Below are 15,126 nucleotides of genomic sequence, written 5' to 3'. Positions count from 1 at the left end.
ATGATAATGCAGATGCAGACAGACAGATCCCATGAACCTAGGGGGAACAGCTGGAGGCTGGTACTCGCCCAGTGTAAGAAGGAAAGTATTGCTATAAATTGGGAGTCTTTATAGCTGTTCGGCTGGAGGAAGTTTTTGGCTGTAAACTGTCATGCACTGCAGCTCTCAGTGAAAAGGCTGTGAAAGTGGGGAGTTTTCTCTCCTGAGAACCAAAGTGCAATTAAGATCAGAAAGGAGAAGCAGGGCAGAGGGGGAAAATAATAATAAAGAAGAGGGCACAAATAGCTGCCCAGGAAAAATCTTAGTATTTTCCCTATCCCTCCCAAAACATACACAGCTCTCCCACCGTTTGCACTCATTTTTATGTTGTTTAAAAAAAATGCAGGTATTCTTTTGATCATTTTTAACTTAAATCCGGGAAGACTGTTTAAAAACTGTCACCTAAATCTTGGGATATTCCTTAGTTCTTTGGGGCTAAATGGCGAAGTCACTAAAACAAATATTATAAAAGTGAAATATGCAAAGTGAAATAAACTCCATCTTTCTTTTGAATGGTAAATTAGAGAAAATGATAACATCTGGTGATACTGCATGCAACGTTTAATAATACTGTTCAAAGCATTTGTGTTGCCAGTGGTATATGAGCTTTCCTTACATGTATTGTTCTTCTTTAAAATTAAGGAATTAGCCTGCTTAGAAATATTTTAATTCCGAATCGTCAATAACAATGTTTTTATTAAATTTCAAACCATCTTAATATATAATCAGATCGAATCCCGTTTCCCTTTCATACCTAAATCCACTAAAACAGACGCGTCGCCTTCGATTCCGCTAGACTCTTGACGGTGTGTCAGCTCTACAGATGGTTCATATGTAGGCATTTTGTAGGCATATTAGCTCTGCCGAAGAATTTAGAACGAAATTTGTCTTACCCTGGATCCACTAAAATAAAAATAACTTCAGAACACTTCAAAAAATCAGAATGTGTCGAAAGCAGAGAGAGGTATTTTTAAAGATCTAAACTGAGCTGCTAAGCATTACGGGCTGTGAAGGAGACTCCCTCATTTTGGATTAATTTTAAGAGTATCTTGAGATGCAGGATTTTGCAGTGTGATAATAAGATGTTAGAAATCTCATCGTTTAAAAAAATAACTGAGATTGTCACAGATTGACAGCCTCGCATAGAATTTTTGAGCTTGAATGCTCATGCCTTTTAAAAGTAAAGTATTATTTTTTGTATGGAACACCGTAAGTAAAATGAGTGTGTGATGCTCGGCTGGTGGAAAGGATCTAGTGAAAATATTCAGAGCGGTGACTGTCTGGGCGTCTCTTCTTGCCCGATTTTTGAAAACCTGCTCGTAGAGAAAGATCGTTCCCCATCAGAAGTGGACTAGATGCGCTCAGTAAGCAAAGCACGTCGGTTACAAAGGTTTTTAAAAATCATGTGCAAAGACTAACGCAAAGTAGGGAAATGTCTTCACTCTATTTCCGTAAAGTAACAGAGAATGTTTGCATGCGCGATTTTAAAACAAATTAAAAAGAAACACGATCGAGCAAAATAACATTAACTTGATCACCTCATGTAGCTTTTTAAAAATACAACTTTGATTTCTAAATTTAAGATGTAAAAAATGGGTGCAGATTGTATGATGTATTTGAAATTTGACTAATGTAGGTTTTATTCCTGAAATAAGATGCCTATATAGATGTGAAAAGTGTGTTTATATAAAATGTGCGTGCATGGACATAAAACCTATCTATCTATCTATCTATCTATCTATCTATCTATCTATCTATCTATCTATCTATCTATCTATCCCCAAGATTAACCATTTTTGAATATAGCTCTCCATTGGTTTCAACTTGTTGCTCTTCCAAAGAGATTGCCATCGACAGAGAAACTTTTCTTAAAAAGCAAACTTTTTAAAAAAACTAATTAAAATCAGTTCAAATAAAACTAATATCCAGTATTTTGAATGTAAGTATGTTTGCATGATATCTTTTTTGTTTTGAGAAATCCTTATTTTTACATTGCACTGCCTCCCCTCCTCTTCTTTTGCTCCTGTTTAAAGCGATTGTTATTGTTTAAAGAGACCCCATTGAACTATTTCCTGCTCATTGTCACCTCTCTCCCCCTCTCCCTCTATCCAGAGATTCTCACAGAAAGGTAATAAACTGTTTCCTCACACCACAGATCGCAGCACCTCCTGAGAATTCAAACCATCGAAAGCATTAGTATGTTTCAAAATATTCATTCTCTCACTCCGTATTTACGTCTTGGCCCGTGAGACTGACTGAAACTCCGAGGATTGGAAAGTTTTTCATTTAAAACACACAAAGCCCCTTTTTCCTAATCCAAACATACAATTTTCTCCTTGTTATAAAAGGGAGGGGGGATTTAAGCGTCAATTTATCGATATAATGTTTATAAATATTTCCAATTTAAATGTTAGTGTACTTAGATGGTTGTAAACATCAGTCGTTTTAATATGCACATGTACTATAGAGATCAGTGGTAAGAGACAGAGCTACAGTCCTTCTAAAAGATAATCTGAGGTGGTCAGTAAATTCTTTAGGTTGTGTGAAGGCAACAGTGCAATGAGATCATCAAACTGAGGTTGAGGGTTTATTTCAGATAAGTGCTTTCTGGTCAGTTGCTTTTTGATTATTTTAAAACATTTCTTGTCGATTTAAAATGGGCCTCATGCTAATTTTAATGGTCACATAGACAGGAATGCCACAATCTGTGACAATGTGAATGTGAGGTTTCTGTTTTAAGAGCTGATACTTTAAATGTCTCATAGAAATCCATTGCAAATACTGTACCTTCAACAGCGGGGGGAGGACTTTTAATACTGCCTAAATGATAACTCGCGCTAGCGGTGTCTACTTTCTAGGATTGGCTGGTCTAGAATGGTGTCTAAAATAAAACCTCTAGGGTTTGCTGCCCTATGTTGCGAGCGGCATGTCAATGTACCTATAATGACTGCTGCTGAGAAGGCAGGAGGCTGCTGCACACAGGTTATGGGGCTGTTGCTGAGATGGGCCATTTCCTCCTAGGCTGCTGAAGCCCCAACCCCGGCGGCTTTGATAGAGGTGCAAACATTTGGGGGCAGATTTACATAAAATAGCCGTGTTTAATCCCACTGGCCGCAATTAACATCACAGGCTTCCCCGGGCACCGTTCTGATATGGCCGCAGGGAGCCAATCAGCTGGGTCGGCCGGAAACATCAAAGGGGGTCTCCTCCAATCAGGGGAGCCCCCCCACAGGCATTGTGATGTCACCAGGGGATATTTATTGGGGGGGTATAATTACTGTCCCCTTGGCCAGTTCCAGTCGCGCAGACCAGAGAGGTCAAGTGGATTAACCCTTCTGCCACCACATTGCAACCAGCCTGGATCCTTCCCACTGTAAGCAGCCAGGACCCCCTCCCAGGAGCCTCGGGGTCCTCCTCTCCCGCGTGGCTGTTCGGCGTGGAATCGCCTCTGATAAGTTCTACCAGGAGTTGGAGCCAGACCTGAGGCTGGAGGTGGCTCCTGGGCAGTAAGTGGTTTGGGGGGAGGGGGAGGAGAGAGGATGAGTTCTCCCGGCACGGAGAGCTCCGGCAAGAGCTTGCAGTACCGGGTGGACCATCTCCTGAGCGCGGTGGAAAACGAGCTGCAGGCTGGCAGCGAGAAGGGAGACCCCACGGAGCGGGAGCTACGAGTCACTCTGGAGGAGAATGAGCTGTGGTTGCGCTTCAAGGAGCTCACCAACGAGATGATCGTGACCAAGAACGGCAGGTAGGGTCGGGGACGCTGCTGGCAACCCCCGGGGGGGGGACCTGCCCAGCTCCCACTGCTGCAGGAGACAGCCGCAGCCCCAATGACTGCACAGCCATTGGGGCTGAAGACCCCCTCTCCCCTAGTCCCGCTGGGGTTCTCTCCCCCCAGTTAAAGGATCCCCCCTGCAACATTATGTTGGGCCGAGTCTGCTGCCCCCACGCTGCTCGAGACACCCTAATCTAATGCTGCGGGAGACTGTGCCCCGCCCCCCCGGTGGTATTTATTTCTCCCCCTTTTTACTGTAGATTTCCCTCCTTCCCTCCAATCCAGTCCTGCTGGGGAGGATCTCCCCGTAATGTGGCTGGAGACCCCAGATCCTCTTCCGCTGCTGGGGGCCCCCTGATGTTGGCCGGGTGCCGTCCCCCCAATGCTGCTGGGAGCCCCCTCCCCTCTGCACAGCGCGGCACCGGAGCGGGAGAGGCTGCTGCAGCCCCGAGCAGGAGCCGAAGGTGGGGTCCGATTAGTTTTTGCCCGGAGCCGCACAAAGGGACTGAAGCTCCGCTGGGTGTGGGGGGGGTGGTTTAGGGCCAGCTGAGCCTTTGCACCGGGACCCCCAGAGAAAGGTCAAGGGCCAGGCCTGGGAGAGGCAGGTGAGGCGCTAACGCGGCTTCCTGGAGTCCTGTGAAATAGCGGAGCCGGGATCGGCCTTGCTCTGAGGCCCGCGGTGGGGCGAGCAGGAGCCCTGGCCCGGCTCCCCCGGCAGTGGGGAGCAGTTCCCCCGGACAATGCGCCTCTCCCTGGCCCTGCTCTCTCCCCCAGGCGGATGTTCCCCGTGCTGAAGGTGAGCGTGTCCGGCCTGGACCCCAACGCCATGTACTCCTTCCTGCTGGACTTCGTGGCCGCCGACAATCACCGCTGGAAGTACGTGAACGGGGAGTGGGTCCCCGGGGGCAAACCCGAGCCGCAGGCCCCGAGCTGCGTCTACATCCACCCGGACTCGCCCAACTTCGGAGCGCACTGGATGAAGGCGCCGGTTTCCTTCAGCAAAGTCAAACTCACCAACAAGCTCAATGGAGGGGGGCAGGTGAGTGGCGGGGCTGCGGGGGCTGGAGCCGCCCAGGGACCTGGCCGGCCAGGAGCCCCAAGGGAGGGGCGCCGAGAAATAGCGCCCGCAAGCTGCTAGTTCTCAGCGCTGCGGGCAGCAGAGACCTTTCCCCAGAGCCTCCGTCTGCGGGGTGTCAGAACTCAGTGGGGAGGGGCGGGAGGAGACCCCCCCCCCAAGTTTATCCAGTCAGCAAAGTCAATCAGGGTGTAGCTAAAAATCAGGGCTGGAAGAAAACTTTTCCAGAGCCTCTCGCTGTAACAAGCAGCTCAGCTTCAATTGCGTGGCTACTTTCCTCCGATAACACCTATCCAGCGTTGTCTATAAACTTGTGACCCATTTCAAAGGCTGCCCATGTAAAAGACGGGGGCTTTTCTCACCTGTCGGAAATACAGCCAGGTCTTCCAAATAGAAGAGTTTCTTTATTTTATGTCAATAGTGTACTGTAGTGGTCTAAAAAAACCGGTTGCTTTTTAAGAGCAAAAATAAAAACGCAAATCTATGTACCTGTAAACCAGGACAAGGAGTCTGTCTAGTAGATTTCACCAAGAAAGGTGAACTAGATTTCATTTGATCTCTACATTATCTATGAAGTTGTTCTTCAGTTTTGTTGACACTGGGTTGTAATCAATATCCTCTATAGTTTTAGACAAACCAACTGAACTGTTTTTGTCCTGATGAAACTTTCCAAGCAGAGGGGGATTTTTCTTAAATAGTCATTTCAGGGTTGAATTATTTGATAGATATGCACACTTTGGACTATCAGTAGGCTGCCCTGCCAAATATAATGGCGATAATATTTAGGCAGATAATTTAGTTGCCTGACGTTTATCTTCTTTTGTCAGGCTTCACTTTTAGAATTTACTAGTGTCTGTTGACTTTTGGGACCTCCCCCATCACGAAATATCCAGCATTAGCTTTTTAAAATCAGAAAGTGTTCTGTAACTGTGGAAATTTGCATTCCACTGTGACAATGCTTATGTGTGCTATTATATATTTACAGATCATGTTGAACTCCTTGCACAAGTATGAGCCTAGGATTCATATAGTGAGAGTTGGTGGCCCTCAGCGTATGATAACCAGCCATTCCTTCCCAGAGACCCAGTTTATAGCTGTGACAGCTTACCAGAATGAGGAGGTATGCACAAAATGGGAAAGAAACCTACATGCACTTCTATCCTCTGAATTAGCAAAGTGAAAGATACTGGAGCAAAATATTTATCATGTAACATTTTTTCAATTCTCTGTTTCATTTTAAATTGTATATGAAGTGAGTTTGTTTGAAATTTAAATAATAAAGCCCAATAAATACATAATAATAAAGCCCAATTAGTAACGCTAATTCCCTGTTTCCTATATATTGTAACTTTTTATTTGTTAAAAGTAGAATTATAAAGATTCTTTGGAATTCATCAACGCTACTACTAATGTTAGAAAATCAGTAAGAATAAACTCACTGTTTTAAAGTATAATGAAATAATACATGAACTAATTGGAAATGGCATTTTCAAAACTGACTCTTGTTTTCAAATAAAATGGGCACTTTAAACTTCATTTAAACTGTAAGTTACTAAGCTTATTATCCTAGTTGAGATTTGTTGTTGTTCATTCTGGTCTACCCAGAAACCCAAAACTCTTTATAACTGTCATTAGTGTATCCCCTTTTATATGTGTTTCCTTAATAGGATAATAAAACCAGGTAACTTAGTCAGGCAGTGACAGTGGATGTCTTTAAATTTTGTAGAGAGAATAATTTCAAGTCTACTGTTAACATTTGAGATGTTTGGATGCTGTTTAGTTACTTTACATAAATCCATACTATGGCCTTAATCCTACTGCCCCTGAAATCAATGGTAAAATCCCACTAACTTTAGAGAAGCAGGATCAGGTCCTAAATACTGTATGATAATGAGTAGTAACGCTTGCAAAATAAGATTTTTGTTGTTGTTTTTAGATCACAGCTTTAAAAATTAAATACAATCCATTTGCAAAGGCTTTCCTTGATGCCAAAGAAAGGTGAGAATTCTTGACTAAACCCAGTTACAAAGTTTGCAAAAAACTTACATATTTGTGAAAACACATTTCTTTCAAATCATTTTCTTTAACTAATGAAATGTGGCTTCTTTGACAGAAGTGATCACAAAGATATGATGGATGAAGTTGGAGACAATCAACAGTCTGGGTATTCACAGTGTATGTTTAATTTCACTCTATTAAGTATATAACTTTAAAAAATACCTTATCTTTCATCTCAGCTTCTTTTGTACTTCCTTTCTATTACAATTTAGTAGTATGTTGTAGCTGAGTAAAATTCAGACACCAGTGTTTGTTTGCAGGCATATGTTAACTCTCACTATAGATTAAGTATGACATTCTAGTTACTTAGTCCTGCCTTGAGTGCAGAGGACTGGACTAAAAGACCTCTCAAGGTCCCTTTTAGTTCTATGATTGGTGTCTGATTCTTATGATTATTGTTTTGTAGTTTTTCATGTTTCTTATTGTGTACAATATATTTTATTAAACATTAATACTGTCTTCAAAAATTCTGTAGTGAAATGTTATAATCATTAGTTTTCTACAAGACAATGGGTCTTGGATATAAATAATGCAATATCTGTGGGGAGATTAATGGAAGGAGTGTTTTATTTCAAAAGGTAACAAAAATTAGTGAGAATAAACTCACCAGTTTATTTAATTTATTTTTAAAGTACACTAAGGAAATTGGGGACACCAGTTTTAAAATTCTTTTGTTTTCAGATGGCTAAAATGTCACTGTTTTAGAATTTTAAACTGAATTTTGTTTTAAAGGGACATTGTCAAAAAAAATTAGGTCCACAACTTGAATAAAAGGGCATTTACAAATTATAATGGGAATTATAAAAGAAAAACATTTTCTTTTGCATTTGAACATCATCCCACATCAGTATTGGAAACCTCAAGCACAGCAATGTTGTGCTAATGGAGGAGAACCAAAAAGAGATGCTATAAACAAAAGATTAAATTAACCAGTGTGGTTTCACCATCCAAAGTGAATGATATGCAAAATGTACACACAAGATAAAAAATGCAAAGTTTTAAAAATATTTCAGTTTTAATAATCTAAGGTATAATTAGTAACACAGGTAAAGACAGCATCTATTGTAATGGGCAAGGAGAAGCCAACCTGAATAATGTTATTCAGTAGTGCTGGGAGTGAACCTTCTTTTTTGCCCTTATTAAAATTGCCCTTTTTCTCAATTTTTCTTTCAAAATGAATTTTTATGCGAGGTGACATGTATCCACATTTCACTTTTGACAATTGGCATTTTCTGATGGAAAAACATTGTGTTGGGAAATTTCTGACCAGCTCTAATATTTAACTTCAGAGTAATAGTGTTAAAAAGGCTCATAACATTCATAGCCTGCTCTGTGGCATTATGTGTCAGTGCTACGAAATGTCCTCTTTTTCTCATAGTAGGTGGCTGGCTTATTCCTGGAACTGGGAGTCTGTGCCCCCCCTCCAATCCTCATGCTCAATTTGGAGCACCTCTATCACTGTCCTCTGCTCACAGCTGTGAAAGATTCTCATCGCTGAGGAATCATCGTTCTGCCCCTTACACCAATCCATATGCCCATAGAAACAACTCTCCAAGTAAGTTTTTATTATTCTGCAGCTATTTAAAGAGGGAAATTAACCTAGTGGTCCAAATTTTGATAAATTACATCAGTGTAAATCTGGAGTAATGTCATTGGAACTGAGATCAGTATCTAGCTCAGTTTGTGCTGAGGGCTTGTGACGATTGAAAGGCAATAACAAAAAGTAAATACGTTTCTCTAGCCTCTTAACAATGGAAAAGTAAGATTTTGTAAAGCTCTATCTAACGTTAGGTTATTAGACAATTCTGTGTCTTACTGTAGAACAAGAATCTTGAAATGAAGGAATACTTCAATGATTTTTAGCCTAGGAAAGCTTGGTTTATTCTGGCAATATTTGTCAGTTAAGTCAGTGGTCCCCAAACTGTGGGGTGTGCCCCCTTAAGGGGACACGAAGGAACATCTCAGGGTGCACGGCAGGGTCTGGGCCAGCCCTCACAAGTGGGTGGGGAGGGAGCACCACCCAGCCCACTCCGGCCCTGCCCTCAGCCTCTGCTCTTGGCTGCTGGACCCCTTTCTCGGCTCCCAGCCCAAAAGGATGCGGACACATTTTATTACTCGTAAGGGGGAGTGCAAGAGGAGAAGTTTGGGGACTTGGTTTAAGTGAAGATGGAATATATGTATCTGAAGAATTTGAGGAAGAACAATCTTAAAGAAATGGCAGTGAATTGAATAGACTTCTAGTTATGGTCGTGGAGTCAAGTGGCATTAACCTAAGTAAATAACTGAGGGCCTAGTTCGGCCACCATTACTCGCATTGAGGAACATCTTAATCGGTGTGTAGTCCCTTTGAAATCAACAAGACTACATGTGTAGTAAGGTACTCCTCAAAATAAGTCAGGGTGACAGAATTGGGTGCATAATGACAATATGTCTATCCAATTGCACTTCCATGAGAAGAAAGGAGGGGATGTTTAACTAACTGCCCATCCAGGACTTGCTATGGTTTTTCGTTCCTGGCCAATAAAGGCTACTGAAAGGGGTTTTTGTTTGTTTGTTTTTTAAAAAAAAAAACAGCTTAATATTTTAAATTTTATAAAATATTATGTAGGCTAGGTGGCATAGTCACCATCAAATTGTTCTAGACACAGCCCATGGCCTGACTGTTCTTAGAATACGTAACTCTGTAAAGTGTGTTAAAGATGAAAATTTGCATGTAGTTGATTTTTGTTGCATCTTGAATCTTTGCATAGGTTTTGCAAATTCAAATAAAATTCCATGAGAAATAATTAACTTCTCTGTGTGCCCTGCTTCTTCCCCCATCCCTCATAAAGGATTTTTCTCCTCCCCTTATGTTCATATGCCACAGCAACCTTCTCTGGCTGTGAAGGGTGGAATGGCATTGAGGCCATTGCTAATTTAGCCCCATAGTTATCACAGCGCTACATAATGCACTCCCCTCATCAGAGGCTGAGCATTTAGGCATAAGGAACTACTGGAGGTAGGAAGTGAAATATGCTTTGGCAACTGAACTTGGGCACCTCATATAGCAAACTGGCACATCATCCAGTCCACAGCCCCAATAAAATTGATAGTTTGACACAATTGGTAGATACGTGTGTGTGTGTATAATATGCAAAGCAGTAATAAAAAAGCCGTACTCTGCATTGAAAATGAGAATTGTGCCTCACTTTAACTGCTAATCTGTTTGTTAAGTGCTTGCTTGTTTTTCACAGCAGCCTATGCTGATAATTCCTCGGCCTGTCTTTCCATGCTCCAATCCCATGACAACTGGTCCAGTCTAGGAGTTCCCACACACACTAGTATGCTGCCCATGAGTCACAGCACTGGTACATCTACCAGCTCCAGGTAGGATTCAGTCCCTTTGCAATGCAGCCCCCCAGATCTTCAGAAATTAGAGTATGTTGGGTTTTTTAAATTGAAGAAAGGAGTGAACAGGTCATTATCAGCTTGACATCTAGTCAGTTTTAAAGTAAAGAGTTAAAAGTAGTTTCAGGTACTACACGTGTCTCTCAAGGTATGTCTGTACTACAAAGGCTATAGTGGCACAGCTGCAGTCCTGCAGCTATGCTGCTGTAGTGTAGTCTCTCGCTACAGCGATGGAAGGGGTTTTTCCATTGCTATAGTAAATCCATCCCCTTGAGAGGTGATAGCTAGGTTGACAGAAGAATTCTTCCGTTGACCTAGTAGTGTCTATATTGGAGCATTGGTCTGCTTAACTACATCTGGAGCAACATAGTTAAATTGACGTAAGTTTTAGGTGTAGACCAGGTCTAAGTCTCTCTGCCTATTTATGGCTTTATTGTTGTATTTTCCTTTTTTAATGCTTTTTTTTCCTCTTCCCTGTTGATATATGAAAAGCCCCTATAAATATGTGAAAATAAGTGGCCATATAGGAGAAACAATGAAACTGACTTTACACACAGTGCTGCCAAATGCACAGTGCAAACTTATTGGAGAAATAAGGAACAATTATTTTCTCCCATCTTTCAGTTCTAGGAATCTTAAGTGTTATTTGTAACAACAGTAAGTAAAATAACACTTTGACAAGTGTGAGAGATCAAGCAAACATTATCCCTTTAAATAATAGCCCTTGTTTATTGCTTTTAAGAGAACTCAATGAAAACCATCCTCCTGTCATGGACATATATCATGTCTCTTTTTTTAGACTTCTGATTATCTTGATAAAACATTTGCTCACCTGTTGAAAGAAGTTATGATGTTGGATTTGTACCCAATTCCTAGGAATCCAAACTAGAAGTTATTGGGGAGTCAGATGGGATTTTGCTGTTGACTTTAATAGGATCAGGGGTTGGCCCTCTATTATTTTTTTTTTAAACAACTTGCAGTTCAAATCTGTAGTCTAAATATTCTGCTAATATACATGAATTGTAGAAAAGGCACACTTATTTATGAAATATGCAAGTTAGCATTTATCTATTAAAATATACCATATATATATTACTAATACAAAGTACTAGATACTTTTTTTTACTAAACATAAATTTATTGAAATAATAAGTACTCCCAAGCACTTCTTCTCCCTCCCAAAAATGTCTTCACATTTGGAAGGCAACAAAGTCCGAGGTACTGGATTCAGAGTCAAGAGACTGGGTTGTCTTCTTGGTTCTGCCATTGAATTGCTGTGTGACCTTGGGCAAGTCACTTCACCCCTCTGGGCCCTGACGCCCTATCTGTAAAATGTGGATAAAGGGGGTAATGTAAAGTGCTTTGGGATCTATGGGTGAAAAGTGCTGTGTAAGAGCTAAATAATAAATGGAAAAGCTAATTTTTCTCACAGATCAACTTTTTTATTTCTGGCCCCCAGTAAAGAACCTTTTTTATAGGTGTGTGGGTGGGGAAAGTAGAGGGATGAGGTGAGAGCTGGGAAGATTTGGGTAGATTCTTATCCTCATAGCATGCTGGCAGCAGCAAATCAGTGTGATCCGCAGTTTAAGTGCCTGAGACTTCTCTAGTGTACTGAAGTAGCAAGAACCTTCCCAAAGTTCTTCACAATGCATAAAGTAGTTGAGTAAAAACACCCCTGGAATGTGCTTTGTGAGGTGTAAAACTGCATAGCTGACAGGGAAAACTGGGTTAATTAATAATCCATATTATCTACCCTTCTTCTCTCTTACAGTCAGTATCCCAACTTGTGGTCTGTGAATAACAGCACCATCACACCCGTGTCTCAGTCAGGTGGGATGTCCAATGGACTGAGCTCCCAGTTTTTGCGAGGCTCTCCAGCACACTACCCACCTCTTCCTCACTCTGTCACTGCCTCCTCCTCGGGATCTCTGCTGTATGACGCTGGCACACCAACAGACATTTCTGAGAGTCAGTATGATACCTCTGCACATAATAGGCTGGCATCCACATGGACTCCTGTCACACCACCTTCCATGTAAACCAAGCCCTTTCTTTAAGATAAAGACTTTCTAGCTATTTAGTTACTCTTAATACTGAATCCACAATGAAGTCTTGAAGAGGGGGAAAAGAGACATGAAGAAAATTACAAACAAAAAGGCTGCACTGCTTTTGTGTAAAGTAATTGAATTCTACTTCTTACAGTATAACAGTGTATCATTAGCAGCATAAAGACCTTATGAGTGCAATTCTAGTATAGCAGATTTACTGCTCTTCCTTTTTAAAATAAATATTTTTAATCCTTTTCCATTTGGCAGAGATGGGCCTGAAACACCAAAATTTGACCCATATTCCACACTTCTCAATGTTCTGGGACTATCTGGATCTGGGGTTTTGTTTCATGCCCATCTTGACAGTTTTGTCAGGTTTTTTTTTAATAAGCTACTTCCTGTCAATTGCCAGTTAACATTTTGCTTAGCTGTAGTTGTGAGAGAAGTTTTATTAAGTGCACAGTTTGAATCATTCTCAAATCTACACAAATTTAGCTAATGAATGAAATTTGGAGAACTGTGTGCACTAATGTTTGTTTATCGTGAGAATATGTGATATTCTGGTAGTTGACAGTTTTTTATGCACAGTTATATGCTTATTATATGAATTAAATGATGAAGACAATCAGCAAGAACTTTTTAAGGTGAGTTTCATTGTTTGATCATATAGCCAATGAGCAACTTTCAGGCTAACTAAACTCCTGCCTTTCAAACAGCTATCATCTAATGGAGGGCGCCATCCAAAGTCCTTGGAAACCAATGGAAAGACTTCCATTGACATTAATGGTCTATGGCCCAGGTCCTAAATGAGAGAAGAAAGTCAATACCTAACGGTTCTTTCTAATTTATTTTAGTTCAATATTGTACTCTGATCAATATTTATTATTTGTTAGGATGTGACTTTGTTTTGTACATTTTAAGATGTGTATATAATCCGTCAATATGCTGTGTACCTTAAGACAATCATACATAGGGCATGTCACCACATGACATATGGAAATAGTGTGGATCCAAGTAGTTAAGTTATTATACATGAGCAAATACCAAATGTCAGTAATTTGGGATGGGAGTATAGATATAAGCCTTAATGTACACCAACTGCTTGTCTTCACTAGAAGATTAGGTCATGGTAATGTTCTTGCTGTCCATGCCTCATATCTTTGAGGGCTCTTATTAACTACTGTACCATGAGTTGACCTAATCTTTTGCTGAAGACAAACCCCAAATGCTGGGTCAAAATGTGCTTTTGGATGTGCATGCTTCTTCCACTGACTTCAATGAACACACAGTTGAGGGTGGAATCTGACCTTTATGCATAAATCATAACAAACCCCTTTTTGATGATGTGTATAAGGTTGGAAAGAAGAGTTCTAAGTTAGAGGATTCATTTAATATTTCATATGCTATAATGGCAGCTTAAAGCTGAAAAAGCAAATGTGTGCTGCACTTTTGGTTTCTTAGGCCCTGTTTCTGCAACTGGATCCACATGGGTGGGCCCTTGCATTCACGCAGCGTCCCATTGACTTCAGTGGGGATCTGCACCAGGCACAAAAATCTGCCCAGGCAGGTCCAGCATCAGGATCTGGGAGTTAGATGTTATTCCAAATGAGCCAATCACAACAAAGGGCAGCACCAGAGTCAGATGGCTGTAAACCGTGTCCTCTCTCACATTTGTAAATATTGATCTAAGCGCTCCTATTTTATTGTGAAAGTGAATCATGTAAATGATGTAAGTGCATTGTTGTTTAGACTCTTTTGTAGAAGTTAGCAAAGTATGTTTCATTGTGTTTTGTACTTATATTTCAAAAGTATTAAGTTAAATTGAAAAACAATTAGTAAAGTTTCTTTAGTAAACTAAATGCTTAGTTTTCAATTTGTGGATTAAGTTTAACCTCATGAATTTCATTTATTATCTGTATTGCCATAGCACTTGGGAGCCCTTGTCACTGACTACGACCTCACTGTATTAGGTGCTGTACAGACACAGAGCAAAAACTCCCTGCCCTAAGAGCGTACACTCTAGGTATAAGACAAGATTCAACCGATGGATGCAGACAGATGGGGGAGTACAACGATATAATGAGACAATATTGGTGACAGGTAGTGGTCATATTTCACGTGTGCTGAACTAATAGGTAGGTTGGCCCTTTATGGGATGGGAACATAGAACTGCCATATCAGGAAAAAATTGATAGTCTATCTACTTTCTCCCCTGTCAAAGATAAAAAGTCTATGCTAGGTGCTTTATAAATAACCCCACTTTGCACCTTATTGTGCAGTGTTACTATTGTTCCATGGGAAGGGAAGATTTCTTCATGATCCAAACTGATGATCATCGTAAACCCTTAGTCATGCGGATTGTAAAGAAATGTGTACAATTAATGGCCATAGTAATCGAAATCGGGAGTACTGTAGTAATTACTGACTAGGGAGCAATGTTTTTCATAATGAGAATCTTGTCCATTGAGTAAAGATGGACCTGAATTTAAATTCTGGCACATGCCTTGTGTTCAACCTTGATAACCAAACTTTTCAACTTTGCCTTTAAATATATCCATGATAATAAATGTATCTGTGCATGCAAAAGCCTGCATTTGTACTTGCACAAACTGGGTAATTCATGCCTAACTGCCCACTGACATGCTCTGGTTTTGGGTGCCCAAATGTCTGAGCACGTGCACACAAGTACAGTCATTGTGGGTGTAAACAGGTACTACGAATGTGACTCTGAAAGTCTAGTATAGTCA

At 40.9% G+C, this 15,126-nt stretch overlaps 1 protein-coding gene across 3 annotated transcripts; it reads left to right on the top strand.

Annotated features, from left to right (window-relative positions):
* Positions 1-2,970: 2,970 nt before the first annotated feature.
* Positions 2,971-14,822, top strand: TBXT (T-box transcription factor T). 3 transcript variants are annotated; one of them, XM_065588918.1, is made up of 8 exons: positions 2,971-3,784; positions 4,586-4,850; positions 5,872-6,006; positions 6,823-6,884; positions 7,000-7,061; positions 8,323-8,499; positions 10,181-10,310; positions 12,103-14,822. In XM_065588918.1, the coding sequence occupies exons 1-8, from the start codon at positions 3,579-3,581 to the stop codon at positions 12,368-12,370; spliced, it is 1,305 nt and encodes a 434-aa protein (XP_065444990.1). In that variant the 5' UTR covers positions 2,971-3,578; the 3' UTR covers positions 12,371-14,822. The 3 variants fall into 3 exon arrangements, with proteins under 3 accessions (XP_065444990.1, XP_042713182.1, XP_023964246.1); XM_042857248.2 differs by having other exon boundaries at positions 2,976-3,784; positions 7,003-7,061; positions 10,178-10,310; positions 12,103-14,821; XM_024108478.3 differs by having other exon boundaries at positions 3,169-3,784; positions 10,178-10,310; positions 12,103-14,820.
* The last annotated feature ends 304 nt before the right edge of the window (positions 14,823-15,126 follow it).

This window comes from Chrysemys picta, chromosome 3 (assembly GCF_011386835.1).
Source record: "Chrysemys picta bellii isolate R12L10 chromosome 3, ASM1138683v2, whole genome shotgun sequence".
Classification (NCBI taxonomy): Eukaryota; Metazoa; Chordata; order Testudines; family Emydidae; genus Chrysemys; species Chrysemys picta.
Note: the sequence above shows the minus strand (reverse complement) of the source record. Positions and strands in the feature narration are given on the sequence as shown.

Bases quoted from the DNA above. Each gene is read 5' to 3' on its own strand.
- TBXT (XM_024108478.3), top strand. From the start codon at position 3,579: ATGAGTTCTCCCGGCACGGAGAGCTCCGGCAAGAGCTTGCAGTACCGG. The intron at 4,851-5,871 runs GTGAGTGGCGGG...ATATATTTACAG, and splicing joins AGCTCAATGGAGGGGGGCAG to ATCATGTTGAACTCCTTGCA. The intron at 6,885-6,999 runs GTGAGAATTCTT...CTTCTTTGACAG, and splicing joins TTCCTTGATGCCAAAGAAAG to AAGTGATCACAAAGATATGA.